The 19,889-nt window shown below is 54.5% G+C and overlaps 3 protein-coding genes across 3 annotated transcripts in view; 1 reads left to right on the top strand and 2 right to left on the bottom strand.

Moving 5' to 3' along the window:
* RPL7A (ribosomal protein L7a) overlaps nucleotides 1-19,889 on the top strand; it is a 199,057-nt gene that overhangs the window by 83,086 nt on the left and 96,082 nt on the right. The gene's annotated exons all lie outside the window — the stretch shown is intronic.
* Nucleotides 1,252-8,971, bottom strand: LOC144285243 (beta-lactoglobulin-2-like). The gene is made up of 8 exons (XM_077850411.1): nucleotides 8,427-8,971; nucleotides 5,629-6,095; nucleotides 5,058-5,197; nucleotides 4,364-4,437; nucleotides 2,824-2,937; nucleotides 2,065-2,169; nucleotides 1,796-1,839; nucleotides 1,252-1,412 (listed from the first exon to the last, which is right to left on the bottom strand). Exons 2-7 carry the CDS (start codon nucleotides 5,716-5,718, stop codon nucleotides 1,823-1,825), a joined length of 540 nt encoding a protein of 179 aa, XP_077706537.1. The 5' UTR covers nucleotides 5,719-6,095; nucleotides 8,427-8,971; the 3' UTR covers nucleotides 1,252-1,412; nucleotides 1,796-1,822.
* Nucleotides 16,144-19,337, bottom strand: LOC144285290 (beta-lactoglobulin-2). Its single transcript, XM_077850433.1, has 6 exons — nucleotides 19,145-19,337; nucleotides 18,621-18,760; nucleotides 18,158-18,231; nucleotides 17,218-17,328; nucleotides 16,548-16,649; nucleotides 16,144-16,318 (listed from the first exon to the last, which is right to left on the bottom strand). The coding sequence occupies exons 1-6, from the start codon at nucleotides 19,232-19,234 to the stop codon at nucleotides 16,302-16,304; spliced, it is 534 nt and encodes a 177-aa protein (XP_077706559.1). The 5' UTR covers nucleotides 19,235-19,337; the 3' UTR covers nucleotides 16,144-16,301.

The following is a 19,889-nucleotide window of genomic DNA, read 5'->3' as shown; positions in this document are numbered from 1 at the left end:
GCTATCAGGCACACCTGGGCTGACCCTGACATTGGGGCTCGAGGCTCAGGGTGGGCTGGGCGGTGGGGTGGTGGCCGGGTGAGACCTAGTGGCAGCAGGACCAGATGGCGGCGGTGGGATTGGATGGTGGTGGTGGGACCGGATGGTGGCAGTAGGACAAACTGGGTGCAGTGGTGGTGCCGTGCTGGCAGCTGGCAGAGACTGAGCACACAGGGTGCAGACTGAGCCCTTGGGTCCCAGCAGCCACCCCCTGAGCCCGTTCCTTCTGCTCGCTCCACTTTGCACCCAGGAACCAGACACAGGACAGTGAGGGACCCAGGATCCCCACAAACCAATGACAGCAGGGCGCCAGGCAGGCCAGCCTGCCGCCCGTGTTCTTGATCTCAGCGCGGAGGCCTCCCTGCCACATGGTCCCTACGAGCATTGCGACGGGGACACCGGCTCTCACCCAGATGAGCTCCTTTCCCACCCACCCTGTGGGAATCCCACTGCCTGTGTCTCGGAAGCTAGAACCTGCTGTGTTCCCCTCAGAAGGGATTTTGTTCAGGTTCAGAGCTGGGCTGCAGCTGAGGGGCCTGGGTCACGTCCAGCTCTGCCTCTGACCAGCTCATGCCCCCTCCCTCAGCGAGGATGGAGAGCTCTGCCTCCCAGGGACCCAGTGGGGATGGACAGAAGGCCCCCACTCAGGCCAGGGCTCGGGAGTGCACTTCAGGGATGTGCAGCGGGTCACCTCCGCAGTGGCTCCCGTGGTGGGGGCCCGGGGTCCTCACAGGATGGGGATGGGGATGAAGCGGCTGCCGTGTGATGTTGGTGCATGTGCGTCTGTCCCTCTGCAGCACATGCTGTGTCCCCTCCTGCCCTGGGGCTCCCGCCCCCCCACCCCCAGGACGGCCTCCAAGACACGTCTTTTTCAAGAAGCAGAATTGAAAAGTCATGATTCTCCAGGTGAATTGCCCTGTCCCTGTCCGCACTTAGGGCTTCCACGGTCTCGGGACGAGAGGAATGCCACACGCGCAGCAATGGGAGACTGACACTGGGGTGGGGAGTAATAAGGGTCCTGCTGGGACCCATGCTGACACTGCCGTCCCCCTCCCTGTGCCTCACCCTCTTCCCGAGCCGTGCACCTTCCCCCCACCCTGTGTGTCACCCCACCCCCTGCCCCACAAATCTTGCTCCCCCTTGCCCCGCACCCCCTACCCCATGCACCCCCCACACCTTGACCAGGAAAGACCCAGGCAGACTGCTCTGGTTTATCTCTTTATTGCTGGAGGAGGAGAGGCTCAGGGCAGGGGACGCCAGGCTGGAGCTCCGAGGAGCCTGGGGACTGGGAGGGCAGGACTGGCAGGACCTGGGGCTCCATCCCCCCTGATTCCTCTGACGGAGAACAGAAGGGGTGATGTCGCCTCTGGGCCCTGAAACAGACGGGGGCTCCCCTGTGATTCCTGAGGAGCCTATCGGACCCTGAGGGTGGGGCCCGGCCTGTCCGCCTCAGGCTGCGGACTGGTCACCCCACGCCAGCCCCCCTATGTTTGCCCCACCTCACCCAGGAGAGGCCATGGGGACATCACGTGGGAGCCTGACGGGGACATGGGAAGGACACCCCAGAGAGACCACTGGAGAGAGAGAGTGGGCATGCGGCCAGCCTGGCCCCCGCAGTCACCGGGAGGGACGCCAGGTTCCAGCCATTCCCGCAGAGGAGCCAGGTCCAGATGGAGGGGACCCAGGGTCCCTTGGGATGCCCCCAACCCGCGCACATACCCAGGCTGGGTGGGCGGGGACAGGGCTCGTACATTACCCAGGAGATGGGTCAGGCGGGAGCTCACTAGACACGGCACTGCTCTGTGTGGGAGGAGAGCGGTGGGGGGGTCACAGGTCACCAGGACAGCTCCGGGCCCAGAGGGTATGGAGATGGGGTGGGGAGGCGGACCCCGCCTCAGGGGCAGTGACCTCCTGCTGCCGTCCCTGGAGGCCTGGGGGACGGGGGGCCACCAGTGAGGGAAGATGCTGTCCTGGGACCCAGAGCTAGGTCAGCACACCCGGGGGGCTGCTCGGGCCCCAGCTCACCCTTCCCCTGGCTCAGGTCCAGCACAATCCGCATGTGCACGGGCAGAGTCTTGAGGGCTCTGTCGAATTTCTCCATGACCTCGTTGTCAACCTCCAGGGTCCTGGCTGGGGGGGGGAGGGGCAGTGGGTCAGTCCTGGGGCCGCGGGGCTGTGTGGACTTCCTTGGGGTGCACAGGACCCCACCCAGGAATTGAATGTGGGAGGGACACACTGGCATCCTGAGGTCACCTACCAGGGAGGCCTCCGGGGCTCAGTCCACCCACCTCCGGGTCCCTGTCCCCTCCACCTCCTCCCAGCACAGCGCAGGGGGTCTGCGTGGACACGGGAGGAGACGGCTCGCCACCCTGGGCTGCAGGGGGTCCTGGCCCAGGAGGCTGATGGTGTGCGGACCGGAGGCCTCTGCTACCCCAGCTTGTGGTCCCCTGGGAGCTGTAATGCACCTCTGTCTGACACCTGAATGTCACCCTTCTAAGTTGCTTTCATATCTGAACATTTTTAAAATCCTTAAAAATCTACTTCTTCCCTATTTTTGGATCCACATTGACCCGTTCCACCCTGTGTTAAGCGCGGCCACTCCACCGTAGACAAACCCGTGGTCTTCACCATTAGCACCCCCTCGGCCTGTCCCCGCGTTGCCCCAGCCCATCCCTTCACCCAGAGTCACCCACACCGGATCCCCCTGATGACCTAACGCAACCCACGAGGGCCGGGCCGGGGCTGGGGTGCTCGCAGGTGCCCTTGCGCCACTCCGCCACGTACCCAGGTACTGGCACATCACGCCGCTCTGGGTGGTGGGCAGTGGGGCCTCCATGCAAAAGAACATGTAGTGAGTGTAGTCTGTGTCCAGCATGGAAATCTTCCTTTCCCCTTGGTCTGGAAGAGAGGCGGGAACAGAGCCCTGAAATCTGCGGGTCCTCCGACCTCCCTCACAGCCTCAGGCCGCTTCCCCGCCGCCAAGTGGACGCCCCCCTGCCCCTCATTTCCACGGCTGCTGCCACGAGCCCCGAGCTGCAGAGGGACCAGGGTTTGGCCCCCATGGGGGGGCTGGGGGAGCCCTGGCTGCTGAGACCAGCACCGCCTGCACCTGCGCCAAGACCGTAAACGGTTCTTTCAAATGCCTGCACTCCAGGGAGGCCCTTCACGGAGAAACTGCCCTGCTTGAGAACAGGCAGGTCCCCCATGTCTGGCTGTGCCCTTCATTCATCCGGCTATTTGTCCACACACCCAGGCACTCGGACCCAGGTGACCGCCCCCCCTTGCTAGGACAGGTGCCTGTGGGTCCTGTGAGCAATGACAAGATGCTCCAGGACCGGTGCCCACTGGAGCTGGGGTTTCTATGTGGACAGCAACAAGCAGAAGACAGAAAGCAACAGTCACTGCACCAGGTAGGGCTGTGATGCCTCCGTTCTTCAGAGGCAGTGAGCCAGGGGGAGCGTGTGGGGTCCCCAGTCTGTGGGGGCCCCCACCACACCCTGTCCAGCTCTTTGGAGACTCCCACCACCTTTTCAGGTAGACCTGAGGCCCTGCAGATGAACCCGCTCTTAGGTGTGGAAGGGACGGTATGGGCCAGGCCTGGGGGTGGTTAGTGGCTGCCCCTGGTGGCCAGGCCATTCTGGGGATGAGACCGCACCCACCCACCATGCGCACTGCCTCTCAGAGGAAGACAGTGTGACACAGTGTCAGAGGCTGCAGGCCCCACAAACTTGGGGGAGGGCAGGTGGGCCCTGGTGGCAGGGGCGGGCTGCAATCCATAGGGAAGGCCTGGGGCCCCTCGTGGATGAGACCGAGGCAGGGCAGGAGGCTGCTAGGCCCAGGGCGCAGTGCTGGTGCCGTACAGAAAGGCCAGAGGTGCAGGGGTAAGGTCCAGAACGTTCCAGAAGTGGGTTCCAGGACCAAGAGGCAAATCCACAGTGTGTTTGCCCACAGGTCTGGTTTCTGTGGACATTTCCAAGGAGAAGCCGCCACCTGCCTGCCCTCAGACCTACACCCTCACTGACCTACACCTGCATAGCAACATGGATGTCATGGCCAGCCAGATGCCAAGCAGGGGGTGAAGGGGCCAGGAGGAAACTGGGCTCCAGAGGGAGTGAGATCCCCAGGGCTCATCACCCCCAGGAGTGCCCTTTGTGGCAATGGCATAGGAGAAGCAGGTCCTGTCTCTTCCCTGCTGCCAAGATGTGGCAAGGACTCAGAGCAGGCCCCGAGTGGGCCCAGCGTGGGAGGGGTCACTGCTTGTCCAGGGCCGCCTGGGGGTGCTGACTGGAGGGTGGCTCCACAGGCATGGCGTGGGAACACTTACAGTCGACCGTAAACACGGCTGGGTCCTCAGTCTTCTGGGCCATGATGGTCCTCTTGACACATGCATGGTTTTCCCTGAAAAGCCAGAGAGTGGCAGGGTCATCCATGAACCCCAGGGTAGGGACAGGAGGCCACCTAGCCCTGCCTGGCCCTAGGCCGGCTCGGAGCAATGCCTGAGGTGTTGGCCTGAACGTGAGTGGTCCCGTGGCTCTGAGTGGGTGGCTCGGGCAGGTGGACAATGGGGTAGACAGAGCCAGCCAGGAAACCTGCCGAGTGGCCGTGGACATGTGTCAGCCCAAACTGACCCGTCTGTGAGGGGCTGGGTTACAGCTCTGCCAAGGACCTCATTGTGGGTCGCACTCAGAATTCCTTGAGCTCCCACCCCCACTCCAGGGGCAGATAGAGTTCACGGCAGGACCTGCCTGGGCCCCCAGGGCCCCACCCCCACAGCTGACCAGCCTCCACAGGAGCCTCCCTGACCTGGGGTCCCTCTGTGTGGTTGGCCTATTGGCCCAGAATCCTGGGCAGGGGCTCCAAGGGCACCAGGAACCACCCACACAGAGCCACTCCCATTGGGACCCTGCCCTGCTCTTCCACCTGCCCATCCACCTGCCCATCCACCTGCCTGCCCACTTGCCCACCCAGGAGCCAGGCTTTTGTTGGCCCCAGCCTGGGAGGGGGGCTTGCACGCTCACTGTTCGTGCAGAACAATCTCCAGGTTGTCCTGGGGGGTGGGCCTCAGCTCCTGGATGTACACTCTCAGAGGGGCGGTCTCAGTATCCAGCAGGGAGATGTCACTGGCCGCCATGGCCATGGAGTGCCATGTCCCAGCCACCTGGGGAAGGGGCCGTGAGCTGTCCCCAGGCTCCTTCCTGCCCCCACAGTGGCTCCCCCTCTCACCCCAGGCCACTGGATGGTTTCCTACACATGTTTCTCAGGTGGCACAGCAAATATGGGCATCAGGACTCAGGGCACACTTGAGGATCACCAGCCATGTGCCAATGCCCGCATGGGGGTTCTTACATGTTTAGAACAACGGCCCTTTCCACCCCAGCACTACACTGATTAAGCTTCCATTCGGGGTGTCCAAGGTGACCACCCCAGGAGCCAGGGGGAAACATGGGGGTGGCTGGAGCCAGCATTCAGGGGGACAAAGATGTGCGCCAGCTCTATGCCTCCCCTTAGATCTCTGCAGTCAGGTCCTCCTGCCCTCCCACAGCCACCCTTGGCCCCAGCTCCCCAGCACGCCCCCACACACCCCTGTACCTGTCTTATATCCAGGTCCTCCACGGTCCGGGGGACTACGGTGGCCTGGATGCCACACACGAGGGCCAGGGCAAGCAGGAGGCTCCTCATGGCTGCGGCTGTGGTTGCACTGAGCTCCCGGGAGTGAGCGAGGCCAGGCAGTGGGCTCTGGTCCTTATGTAGGGGTGGGGGCCTGCGGGCCAGCACTGTCTAGCCTCCCCCGCACATGTGGTTTCCAGAATCCCCCGGTCTCATCCCCAGGGTCACGAGGACATTCTCTTCCAGGACAGCATGAACCCTCTCTCTGTGACAGTGTCACTGACCTCCCACTGTGTCCAAGCAGGAAGATCCCCGTGTCCCCGGGGCCTGGATGGTTCCTGGCAGGTCCCAGAGGAGAGGGTCTGGCCCTAGGCCGGCCAGCGTTGGGATCACTTCTGGGGTCGCGATCTTGGGCAACAGGTCAGAGTCAGCAGTGGACACAGCTGCATCTGGAGGGTGGGCCCCGGGCTCAGCCAGTGGCCTCAGAGCCCCCTGCCAGCCCCGGAGTCTGTGAGCGATGTGCCCTGCCACATGGTGGCCATGTGTCCTGCACAAGGGACAGACTCTCACACTCCCGGTCCCTCCCTGTGTGTGTGCAGTTCACACAGCTATCCCGAGCACATGCGCCCTTGGGCTGGACGCAGCTGTATGCTCTGCTGTGCTCCAGGAGGACCCCCTCCTTGCGCCTGCCTGGCCATCCAGGCCCTGGGTCATCGGGCCCTGAAGGCATGGCCAGCAAGCTGACCGGCTCCGGGGTGGGCAGGTGGACATGGGGGTGCGGTGGGTGGGCCAGGGGCCGGCACCTGGGACCTGGGACCTGGGACTCAGCCCAGGCCTGTCACTCAGGAGCCCAAACCAAAAAGAACACAGGCCTTTATTTTGGGGTCTCAGATTGCAGGCGGAGAGCACAGGCTCCAGAGGGGCCAGAGAGTGTCCGCTCGTGCAGGGGGAGCCAGGGGCTTTGATGAGAGAGGGAAGTGAGAGAGTCATACAGGATTTAGAGGAAGAAAAGAAGAGAAAGAACCCGGCTAATTTGCTGCTGACTGGCCGCGTCTGATCCGTACCTTCCCGGTACTCGTCAGTGTTCACAAACTGTCCCCGGTGGGCATTAATACTGTCCTCACGTGATCCCAATGCCAGTTGCTCTGTTGAAATTTTGTGAGCACCTGGCTGTAATGCAGTTTCCGCTTCTGACCCGGGTCGGGAGCCCGTTGGCCAGAAAGGAAAATGAAGGCCCTCATGTCCAGCAGTGTTAGACGATCCCACAGGCCCAGGGGCTGAGGATGCCGGCACCCCGACAAGGGGACAGCGGGGTCCTCAGGAAGGGAGGAGTGACGGTCCCTGCCGGAGCATTGTGACCGTGGCCTGGGTGGACTTGGCATGTGCAGACCTTACGTCTTGCTCTAATAATTCCATGAATTTCTAAAAGTCACAGAATCTTGACAAGAATGGAATTTTATATTAGCCGTGATGCATTGCCCTTGCCAAGTGAAAACCCAGAAAAGGAGCGATGCCTCACATGCTCCTTCAACACACGAGCCTGACGGAAGAAACGAAGTCCCTGAGGGACACAGGCCGGGACCCTTGGCAGGTGGTCGTGGGCAATCTGACCAGCCTCACTGAGCCAGCAGGACTGTGCCCGCTCTGCCTGCGGGGGAACTTGCCTGGCACCGTCGGGCCGCCTCTGGGGCGGACCCCATACGAGTGCAGGGGAGGGGCTATGGCTAGTGTCCACTTGGGGACCGAGCACGGCTGGCGTGATGGGCATGAGGTAGTGCTGCCTGCTGTCCAATTGTGGAAACTGGCCCCAGGTGGCTGAAGGTTGCACGTGTGGCCATCCCCAGGCTCGGTGGGGTGGACAGGAGGAGAGGGGCGCCCCGTGTCCATCACAGACTGTAGGCTCAGCCTGCGGCCAGGAGGCCAGCAGCACGGTTGGGGAAGCCCTGCTCCTCCCGTCGCCTGGCCTCCCATTTGTCTCTGCTCTGAACCGGCCTGGAGTAGGCCCGTTTCCCTCCTGCCCGCTGCCACGATGGCCACAGGACCTCACCGGGTGGGCGGTGGTGCCGGCTTGTCATCAACAAAATGTCCCCTGTGTCCTTCTAGGAGTCTGTTCCAACAGCTTCCCCTCAAAAGGAGGATGTCGTCAGGACGTGGGGGTGAAACACTTAGAATGACAAAGAAGGAGACCCACCCCTGGCGTCCGCCCACCCTCACCCTTGCTGGCTCTTTCTTCCCTGCACCGCATGGCCCAGGGTTGGGGTGACGATGGCGCCCCACCCATCAGCCTCACCACCACCCGGTGTGGTTTCCACCCAGCCTGACACCCTGCAGACTCAAAGGTGGTCTCTAGCGATTGTCCCCTGGTGGGCACTCCACCAGTGTGGCCTGTTGACCTGTCCTTTCTCCTTTGGAAACACGTCTTCCAACTTTGGGGTTCTTCTCATTTGGGCTGTTTCTTTCTCCAGAGACCCCCCATATCTCTCCCCATGCCCAGAGTGCTTGTCCTTTGTGCTCTGTTGCTGCTGAGGGGTCTCATCTCTTCCCCAGGGTCTTGGCTGCCCTCTCTTGACCTCTAGGTTTCACTTTTCGGTTGTGAATCTCCTGAATTCCAGGTCAACTCCCCAGTAGGCACCAGCACCTGGAAACCCCCCCAGCTCCCACCCAAAGCACCTCTGAATTGGTTCCTTTCTGGAGACCTGACCCTTCCTGCATCTCAGGGAGGGGCCCTGCGAGTCATCCCTGGATTTTCCATCCTCCTCCACTTGATCTTTGTGTTTCACCTGTAAATTGTCCAAGTCCTCTGTTCTGTTCTCACTGCCAGTTCCCTATTCCTCAACTTCATGTTTCTTTAGTAAATGTGCTGTTGGGCTTGCCCCTTACATGGCCTTCCCACCTTCAGCCTCACCCTGTTCCAGGCACACCACAGAGGGAAAAGTCCTACATGTCAATGGGATCATGTTGCTCTGATACCAAAAACACAAACAAATAAAGACAGATACTCTCCTTGCTGGGAAGTGTTCTAAACAGAATGTGCATCACAATCACAGAGAGGGTATGTACTTGGCCTCCTTCAAGACCTAAGGCAGAACCTCTGAGTTGGGGGATTGAAGTCTATTGACTGGCTACTTCTCTCCACCTCTGATTCTGATTTAAGCCGGGTTAAGGTTTCCCCAGTGGGGCTCGCATCCTGTGGGCTTGTCCAGAAATCTCTTGCTCTCTCAAGATTTATAGATGCTGACTCACTAGCTGCCTATCTAGGGGCTAAGCTCTTGCATTCTCTGCCTTAGCTTTGAATTTTGCTCCAAGTCCATAACTACAGTTCCGGAATCCCCCTTGATGCTCCCACTCCCCTGCCTCTGAGGCCAGCAGAGCTGTAAACCTTCCCACAGAAGGCCTTTCTGCAGCATGCCAGCTGGCAAACCCATCCTCCATGTTCAAGACCAGGTTTAGGGGCCCCTTTCTGAGAAGAGCTTTCCCAAGTATTTGGGGCCCATACTGTCAGGGCCTGGTTTCCCGGTGGCATCCTTGCCACCTTGCACATGTTCATATAGGCAGATTTACACCATACTAAATATGAGCCTTGATAGATGCCTTGTGATTCTTCTGGAACACAGACCCCGGGGGGCCTAGGAGAACTGCTATGAGAGCATTTCCCACTTGTCACCACATCTTCCTAGGAGGCTGCCACAGAGAGTCTCAGCTCCTCCCAGGTTCTGATGCAGTAGGAGGCTTCTGCCTCTCAGGACAAAGCTACTTAGCCTTGTCTAGAAGGGACTTCTCAACAACAGGGCTTCCCGCCACTATTGATGCATTGCTGTATCCAGATCCTTCTGGATATGGTGTTATCCTGTAAAACAAGGGACATGGGGGTTGATACCCTTGCTTATCCTGCTTTGCTGTCCATGTAAATAATACAATTTCTGAATCTAAAAAGGAGTCATTGTTTCTTTATCAGCTGAATCTGTCAGCCCTACTTGACACACGTTGTTACATCACCAACAATGTCATTTGATCCATAGTTGTGTAGCAGAAACAATTGTTTTTGCATTTTGAAAGTTACCTATACTGTAGGTATACCTGTATACCTGCTGTAGTAAACCTCTGCAGCATTCATCCCAGAGTTGACTGTTCAAGGGGCTCTACTTAGGCAGTGTTGAGATAGCAAAGATTGTAAAAACAGGGCACACAGCACCACAATTGGTGTTTGAGAAGAGGAATGATGGATGATGGATGGTGGATGGTTGGTTGGCTAGATGGATGGATGGATGAATGGCTTCTTTAACTCATATTGGATAGGCCATTTAGTTTCTCATTCTCACAATCCCTCCTACCTTCCAAGGTGCTTTCATGTCCGTTGTCACTTTTGACCTCTCCCAATCAGTTTCCTGTGCAGATATCAGGAATAAGGTAGGATGTGCCAAGTCCCTGACCTATATTTACACACAGTTAGTAACCAAGGCTGGCCTTGAATCCAGGGCTGTTGAGGTCAGCTGGAAACTGGTTCTGGAACAGAACATGGCTTCCAACTCCCAGGGCCCTCATCAACCTGGTATTGGGCCATCTTCCTGAACCCAGGGTGAGCCCAACACCTGCCAGATTCTGCAGAGTCCTCAGGCACTTCCTTACAATAGATCTTTGTGTCCCACTGGCTCAATTTTTGGCTCCATCTGGGACTTCCCAATAACCCAAGTGACAGCAGGATCTGATAACTAACTGGGTGGGACAGGAAAGAGGTGAACACTATTCAGTGTTAGGGCTCCAAGGCGGTGCTGATAAATATTTACAAGGAAAGAGTCAGTAGGACTCAGAATTCTGAACTTGGACCTGTTATTCCTCAGGCTCCCTCCACCTACCCAGAAACACTTGGCCCAGACCACAAACCCGGGCAGACACTTTTTGACACTTCAACTCATGTTTTAGGATGATCAGAATTGGATTTTACCCTCTTTATGTGCTAAACCAGTCCATCATTCTTTTTACTGCAAAAACATGGAAATTGTGGGGGCAACTCTTGAATGAAAGAGAAAGTAGCAGAATATTTAGAAAATGAAAATGAACACACAGCACATCAGATTCTGAGAGATCCAGGTAAAGGAGCACTGAGAGGAAAATCTGTTGTCCTAAGGACAATTTTAATAAGTAAAAAGAATGGAAATGAATTAATTAGCCGTACCACTCAAAAACTAGGGGGAAAACAATATAACCATAAAAAAGGATAAAGAGGAAACTGCAAGTATAAAAGCAGAAGTTACTGAACCAGGGAATAGAAAAATTGTATATTTGGTCAAGTGGTGTTTTCTTGAGAAATACCAATAAAATAGGGAGCCCTCAATGCCCAAATCAAGAAAAAAGGGAAAAAGAGAATATACATCAAATAATAAATGCTACTGGGAAAATAATCACAAAAGGAGAAGAAAGTAAAGAACCAATAGAAGGAAAACATTTACTTTACCTCATGGAATAAACAAAAAATTTGGATGAAATAGACAGTTTCTAGAAAAATATAAGCTACCCAACCTGGTAGTGAGAGAGCTATCAAGTATTAATGGACTAATTTCCTAGAAAAAAAAAACTGGAAAAATGAAGAATAAGTTATTTAGGAGGCATTTATTTCCCCCTAAAATAGCAGTTCCAAATAGTTTTAAAGGGAAAATCTAGCACACCTTCAAGGGACAGTTAATTTGAATGCTTAAAAAAAAAAAAATCCAAGTCATTTTTATGAAGTTAAGACTCTGTTTTCAGAACCTACCAAGAAATGTACAAATTGATCTCACTTTTGAAGATCAGTGTAAAATTGCTAACTAAAATATTATCAAACAGAACACAATAATGCTTTTAGAGGGCAATACATAAAACCTTCATTCCAGGATCATGAGCATAATTCATATGAGTAAATTTATTGATAAAATTCTTCGTAGTAATAGGTCACAAGAGAAAAATTATGTGATCATTTCCGATGATAACTATCAAGGCTTTGATAAAATTCAAAATTATTTTTAATAATAAATTTAACAAAAATTATACAAGCTCAATGTGAAAAAAGAATTACACTCCTGAAGACCCAACAAAGGACACAAACAAAGGAACTGCATGTCATAATCGGGGCTGGAACATTCCATAAAGATGAGATCTTAAAAAAAAAAAAAAAAAAAAGATGAGATCTTGCCATTTGTGACAACATGGATGGATCTAGATGGTATTCTGCTAAGTGAAGTAAATCAAGCAGAGAAAGACAAATACCATATGATTTCATTTATAGGTGGAATCTAAAAAACAAAACAAATAAACAAAAAGCAGAAACAGACCCATAAATACGGAGAACAAAGTAAGTGGTTGCCAAAGGAAGGGGGATGTACAAAATGAGTGAAGGGGAATGGGAGGTCCAGGCTTCCTGTTATGGAATAAGTAGGTCACGAGGATGACAGGTGCAGCACAGGGAACATAGTGATACTGCAGTACAGGTATGATGACAGGTGGTGGCCACACTTGTGGTGAGCACAGCATAACATGTAGAGATGCTGAATCACTATGTTGTACACCTGAACTGAGTGTACAGTGTGGGCCGACTGTACTTCAAAGACAAAACAAACAAAACAAAACCACTGGGGCTCTGGCACACAGGCAGCCCAGTAGAATGGAGGGAATGTCTCTGAACAGAACCAAGTACACATGAGAATCAGGAATGTGGGGAAACTCAGTAGTTAATAAATGGTCTTGGGAGAAGGGGGTGGACATTTGGAAAACACAGCTTGAGTCCTAACTCATGAATTAAAGCAAATGAAGTCCTGATGGAGCAAAAGATTGAACAATGGAAACAATGGAACAGTGAAAATCCAGGAATTCAATTTCAGAACATAAGAGGCCTTTCTAAAGGGTGACCCAAACCCTGCAATGGTGGTCAGAAGCCAGGAAAGGAAACACTGGGGAGTTTTAGAGGAAACACATTGGGATGACACCACAAGTTGAGTAAGAAGAGAAATAGTAAACTGAGGAAAAGTATTTTTTACTGATAACACATATAATATCTAATTTCCCTAACATATAAAGAGCTCATGTGAATCAATAGAGAAACCTCAAGAATTCAATAGACAAAGGACACGATTTGATCCTTCACAGAAAAGTATTTTTGTAATTTATTTTTTATTATATATATATATTTTTTATTGACGTTCGATATGCCAACATATAGTATGACACCCAGTGCTCATCCTGTCAAGTGCCCCCCTCAGTGCCCATCACCCAAGAAAAGTATTTTGAATTAACTAAAAATGAGAACAAAATATATTAAAGTATGTGGATGCAGCACTTTAAAGGGAATTTGTGGCATTGATTCTTATATTAGGCCACATAAACATGCTCAATTGAAAAATCTAAGCCTGAAGCTTAAGTAACCAAGAGAACAATTTGAAACCAATATAAGCAAGAGGAAAGAAATAATGTAATAGCAAAAAACAATAACATATAAAACAGAAAACCTACAGAGAAAATCAAAAACAATTTTGATCTTTGAAAAGATCAGGAAAAAAATGAAAAGATAAGGAAAATGGATAAACCTCTAGCCAGATGAACCAGGAAAACCCAGGTCGTTGACATGTATCATGATTAGGAACAAAGAATGAAACACCAGTACAGACCCTGTGGACACTAAAGGGTATCAGAAAGGACGCCTGGGTGGCTCAGTCAGTTAAGCGTCCAACAATTGGTTTCTGCTCAGGTCACGATCTCAGGGTCATGGGTTCGAGCACGGCATTGGGCTTTGAGCTCAGTGGGGAGTCTGCTTGAGATTCTCTCTTTCCCTCTCCCACTGCCCCCTCCTCACTCATGTACACACTCTCTTTCTCTCTCCCTCTCTCTCTCTCTCAAAAAAAAAAAAAAAAAGGATATTAAGGGAGCATCTTGCACGACCTTATGAAAATAGTTCTGATAACTTGGACAAAATGCATAAATTCCTGGAAAGATAAAAAGTATCAAAGCTTATTAGAGAAGCAATGGATAACCAGAATCGATGTAGATCTACTGCAGAAATTGAATTTGTGGATGAAAATCTTCCCCCTACCCTGCCACCAAAATCTCAAACCCCAGTTGGCTTCCTTGTTAAATTCCATCAAACATTTAAGAAAGCAGCAACACAAATCTTGCAAAAACTCTTCTGGGAACTGCAAGCTGAGGGGTGGCCCCCCCTCCCCAGCTCAGGTTGTGACACACACACTACCCCAATTCCAGCTGCCTGTGTGTCATTTATTAAACAAGACTTACTTTGAATTAAAATACCACCCTCATCTTCCATTACTTTTCAACACAAATTTCTTGCCACACTACTTTGCTACCCTGACCTTTTGGGTTTTATTCCAATGACAACGTGAATCCTTCCCCACACCACCCCCCCCCATCCCTTCTTCTTATGACTATGCATGGTAGGTAAGAGATTGGCCCCATCGGCCGCAGCCCCTTCCCTCCTTCTCTGCTGACAGATCTCCTTCTAAATGCATAATCCTTCAAAGCCACTTTTCAAGTTCCATCTGTTTCAATTTGGACTCTGATAAGAACACCAGTATTGTCACCAACACGAATATTATTATTAGGTTGATGCTATGATTTCTTTTTCCTGGGATGCCCCCGTGGCTCAGTTGTTGAGCATCTGCCCAGGGTCCTGGGGTCAAGTCCTGCATCGGGCTCCTTGCAGGGAGCCTGCTTCTCCCTCTGCCTGTGTCTCTGCTTGTGTGTGTGTCTCTCATGAATAAATAAATAAAATCTTTAAAAAAATTATTTTTCCCTAGAATATAGTCTACAGAAGATCAAAGTATGAATAGGTGGAGCACTGTCACAGGGGCAAGACCCCAGAGTGGGGGTGTGCACAGCAAAGTGAACAGGGTGTGACCAGAAAGCACGGCATCTGACCAATATTGCTCGACGAGGCTTCTCCTTCCACCACCGTCTATGTTCCCTCTCATTGGAACTAACCACCTTTCATGATGGATCGATTGCCAGGTGGCATTAAAGCATGTCACCGGCCAAAAAAAAAAAAAAATCAAAGCTGAAATGGTCAATTTTACAGAAGTTAGATTCATTCATTTCTGCTTGTTTATCATTTCATGGCTTGCTGCTTTTCGGTTTTTATTTCAGTTCACATCTAAAATACAGAAGATATGAACTGGTTCAAATCTTAAAATTGCATGAAATCTACACCCACCAATGTCCCCACCCGCGCTCTCACGTTCCTCCCCATAGGTTTCTAACTCAGCATCTGCTCATACTTCCTGTGTGTCTTAGTCCATGTTTCTGCGCATTTGTGTATTTCCGTTCTTTCTTACACAGAAGTTAGCACGTAACTGCACACCCTGGAAACTGCCCCCTATCCATTTAGAGAATTTACAGGAAGGAGTCTTAGCAGGACTTCGTCACCTACATAGGAATCATTCTTCCTCTTTAATTATCTGAATATAGTTTGTTTGAAATTAGTTTGAGCTTCACACAGACGCTCCGCCTTTGGAATCCAGGGGCGATGAGGTCATTCAGGGGCTCTGCATGGGTGCATAGGGTGTCCTGATGGGAAAGGCAGGGGGTGGGTGGGTGTGCGCCGCGACACTGGCCCACTGCCGGCCCCATGTGGCCCCCGTGTCGGGCAGGTGGCTCATGCTATACCTCTGTGACAACAGTAGGGGCACGGGTTGCCTGCCCCCCTGCACTGTCATGGGGATGACGTGCCCACATGTATAGCAAGCGCAGGGGACAGTCCCTCTGGCTGTGCAAGCACGCTGTTCGTGCTACGGACTTCTTCTGCTGCTCATCTGTCAGGGGTACGAGAATGTGAAGGCGTTGCCTGCCCCCCATGCTGAGAGCTGCTCACTCCTGACCACTGCTCCTGAAGGGCCTGTCTGCCCCCTTCTGAGGCCGGCGGTGGGGCTAGAGGGCGGGCGGGAGGCTCTGCACTTGTGTGTCCTCTGCCTCGGTGAGGGGCCTGACCACTTTTTCTCTAGTCTTCTTGGATTTGTTTTGGACGCATTCATTTGCTGTGAAAATCATCCACTTGGGGTTTTTAAGTATATGAGATTAGAGCCAAACAACTGAATCCCTTATGATTCTTTAAATTAAATTTCTTTCCATCTGCGGTCATTGATATTTCTGGAAATTTGTGGGGATTTTTTTTCCAGCAGTTTCTGACAGGTGAGCTAAGTCTGTCCAGCCTCACCCCCACCCTTGCCTTAGGGGCAGAGGCACCTTATTTTCCTTATTTTAATGCTTTTTTTCTAACCTGATTTTATTATAGATTCATTTATTTTAGTTTCTCTTAGCTGACTAATTTAAGGATTCAGGACTATGAGTTTTCCTCCTAGTTCACTGATAATATTTTACAAAGTTTGCTCAAGTGGATTCTCCTGTTTTGTGCGTGAGAAACTTGAGGAAGTTTCTCCCCAGGAGCTGGTCCCTCCTGGAGCACACCCCCCACGCACCCTGAGCCCTGACGCCTCCCAACAACACACATCACAGAGGGGAGGTTATGTGTCTTTATTTAGAGTCGTCAGAGAGCAGGGTCCCAGCCTGAGCACACAGACCCAGGAAATTGGAGGGGGACCATCTAGCAGGTGGTTGGCTTCCTCTTCGAAAGGACAAGGAAATTTCTGCCCCAGGAGATGGGTCAGGTGGAGCTCACTAGACTAGACGAGGCACTGCTCTGTGGGGGGAGGAGAGCGGAGGGGGGGTCACAGGTCGCCAGGACAGCCCCTGGCCCAGAGGGGGCAGACATGGGGTGGGGAGGGGGACCCCCCCTCAGGGGCTGTGACCTGCTCCACCTCATCCAGGGAGGCCTGGGGGATGGGGGGCCAGTGCTCATGGCTGTCTGGTGGGTGAGCCATACTCAGAGTGAAAGCAGGGGTGTGAGGTGTGGGGTGTGGGGTGCTCACCTTCCACCTGGGTGGGGTTCAAGAGCTGCATGTGCACGGGCAGAGTCTTGAGGGCTCTGTTGAATTTCCCTATGACCTCGTTGTTAACCTCCAGGGTCCTGGCTGTGTGTGGGGGGGTGGGGGTTGAGGTCAGTCTTGGGCTCCAGGGTCCCTGTCCCCTCCCCCTCATCCTAGGGCAGTGCAGGGGTCTGTGTGGACAAGGGAGGAGACGGCTTGCTGCCGCGGGCTACCAGGGGTCACCCAGCATAGCTGGTGTGCTGACAGGAACACGTGTATATGACCCCACAGAAAATGCTTCTCTCAGGCAAACCAGGACTGCCTCAGCTTCGTGCCACCAGATTCTACTGGCTTCCATTTCAGGGGGGAACATGACAGTTTCAGTGGTGCTTTTGTCGAACATGCCCATCCACCAAAGCTTCGAATTAGTAGTCATCTTTTGATGAGGCCAGTAACACTAAGCCAGCCCTCAACCCTGCAACCAGCCTCCTGGCCCCCTTATCTTGGATTTCTCAGGCAATCTGGGGACTTAGCCACCACTGGGGTAAAATGTGGCATCTCCAGGCCCTAAGGCCAACAGGATGCTGCTGTGTCTGCTCCCCGGGGCCCAAGGGACCGGCCAGGGGTCCTCAGCCTTGCACTCAGGGTGACCTCGCACATCGTCAGCACATACCCAGGCACTGGCACATGAGGCTCTGCTGGGGGGCGTTCGTGTTCTCCATGCAGAAGAACAGGTAGTTGTCATAGTCCGTGTCCAGCAGGAAGATCTGGTTCTCCTCCACATCTGGGGAGACAGGAGCCTGGGTGAAGATGGTGTCCTGTCTGGCAAGAGGGTCCCTCCCATGTGCAGGTGCAGCGGCCCCAGGCACCGACATGGCCAGGGGCAGCAGGAAAAGGGAGAGGAGAGGCAGAGTGGTACAGTATGAAGCACCTGCTCAAGGTGAGAGGTGTGTGGCCAGCCAGGATTGTGGTGGGTCAGAAGGGTGGAACAGAAGAGCAGAGCCCCCACCCTGGGGGGTGCAGGAGCTGGAGGGTAGGGAGAGAGGGAGGGGAAGCAGGGATGCAGGGAGGCAGAGGAAGGAGAGGGAGGAAGGAGAGAGAGGAAGGACAGGGAGGAAGAGCAGGGAGGAAGACATAGGCCCCAGGGAAAAGAGGAGGCTCAGGGTGGACCAAAGCAAGTCTCATGTGTAAGAAACAACTAGAATTTGTAGGGGGAACACCCATGAGAAATCTCTGTGTCTCCTTTGTTTAAAGTTTACCACTAAGTTCTCCGTTTGTGTTTTTTTTATAATTTACAAAACCCCTCAAATGTTACAGTTTGTGGCAGAGGATTCAGTAGAAGATTCTCTGCACCCCCCGCCCCACCCCTGCCCCAGCCCAGCAGAGTCCAGGAGCTCAGCGTAAGGGGCGGTGGCGGCCGTCCATTGAGCACAGGAGGCCACCCCACTCCACATGAGGCTGGTGGCCCAGGGCTTGGGCAGAGCACCCCCCGAGTCAGAGCAGGCAGCCCCGAGCACCCCCCACCTCCCCCACCCCGACCCTGGCAGGGACAGCAGCCTCCGGGCAGCTGGGGCTGGGGCTGCAGCTCAGAGTCAATGTGAGTCGACACTCACAGTCGATGCTGAACCTGGTTGCAAGTTCGGTTTTCTCTGCAAAGACCTTCTTCTCAACACATCTGTTGTCCTCCCTGAAAGGCGGTGACAGCATAATGGGGGGGGGGGGGGATGCTGAATTTGAGTGGTCCTCGCTATGGTGCCTCATGGCAGACAGGGCTCACGGCAGGACCCGCCCGGGCCCCAGGGCCCCAGCCCCACGGCTGACCAGCCTCCACACAGGCCTCTCTGCGTCCTGACCTGGGTCCCCTGTGTGGTTGGCCTGTTGGCTCAGAGCCCTGGGCAGGGGCCCCAAGGGCACCGGGAACCACCCACACAGAGCCGCTCCCATTGGGACCCTGCCCTGCCCATCCACCTGCCCGCTCACCTACCCGCCCACCTGTCTGTCTACTTGCTCTCCCACCTGCCCACCCAGGAGCCAGGCCCTCACTGGCCCCCAGCCTGGGAGAGGTTGCACACCCACCATTTGCGCAGAACAATCTCCAGGTTGTCCTGGGGGGTGGGCCTCAGCTCCTGGATGTACACTCTCAGAGGGGCGGTCTCAGCATCCAGCAGGGAGATGTCACTGGCCGCCATGGCCATGGAGTGCCACGTCCCAGCCACCTGGGGAAGGGGCCGTGAGCTGCCTCTGGGCCCCTTCCCGTCCCCACAGAGGACTCCCCCTCCCACCCAGGCCAGGGGCCGAGTCTAAGCGGGTGGCAGTCAGTGGGCTCCCGGATGACCCTTGGCCATCTACCAGGCATGGGGCTACAGGATTTCCACACTGGAAATCACGCACCTGTTACCCAGGTGGGTCTGAAGTACAAGTCACATGAGTTCCCTAGAATCTTCTGGGACTGGGGAAACCAAATGACAAGCCACCCTGAAGGCGGAGAGCCAGGGGCAGGTTTCCCGACTTCATGGCTTCCGCTCATGCCCCGGAGCCTGTGGAGGACCCCCTTCCCTGGCCACCCTGCAGCTCACCACCCACCCCGGCCATCCTCGAACCTTCTGGAGGTCCAGGTCCTCCATGGTCCGGGGGACGACGATGGCCTGGATGCCACACACGAGGGCCAGGGCAAGCAGGAGGCTCCTCATGGCTGCGGCTGTGGTTGCGCTGAGCTCCCGGGAGTGAGCGAGGCCGAGCGGCGGGCTCGGGTCCTTATGTAGGGGCGGGGGCCTGTGGGCCAGCACCGTCCAGTCCCCCATGCGGTTCCCGGAATCCCCGGGCTCATCCCCAGGCCCTCAGGGGGCTTCCTCCACCAGGACAATAGGAGGCCTCTTCCCTCCCAGTGGAATCGGGAAGGTCCCTGTGTCCCTGGGGCCTGGACGGCTCCTGGCAGGTCCCAGAGGGGAGGGTGGGGGCCGCCTGTGTCGGTAACACTTCCTTTGAGGACACTGAACCTGCTTCTATCCCCACCCCCGCCTCCTCTGTGCTCCTCAAATCTCCACCATCTGGCAGCAGGGACACAGGCAGCACCCCCATCGGGAACCCGGGGTGACCAGGGTGTGTCCAAATGACCTTGGCAACTTCACCCAGAAATGACCTCTTAAATCATCTTCTCTCTTGTGGGTGAAACGTGTTTTGTTTTGTGGGCACACACTTGCTACGTGAAAGGAGATCCAAATGCAGGTGCGATCCCGTTCCCTTCTCTGTGAGCCAGAAGGGATGAACCTTGACGGTCCCCATTATTTAGGAATCTAGAGGGCTCACTGGAGCCTCCTGGAGAATTTTCAAGTCGTCCTGGGTTCT

Source organism: Canis aureus, chromosome 16 (assembly GCF_053574225.1).
Source record: "Canis aureus isolate CA01 chromosome 16, VMU_Caureus_v.1.0, whole genome shotgun sequence".
NCBI classification, from domain to species: Eukaryota; Metazoa; Chordata; class Mammalia; order Carnivora; family Canidae; genus Canis; species Canis aureus.
Note: the sequence above shows the minus strand (reverse complement) of the source record. Positions and strands in the feature narration are given on the sequence as shown.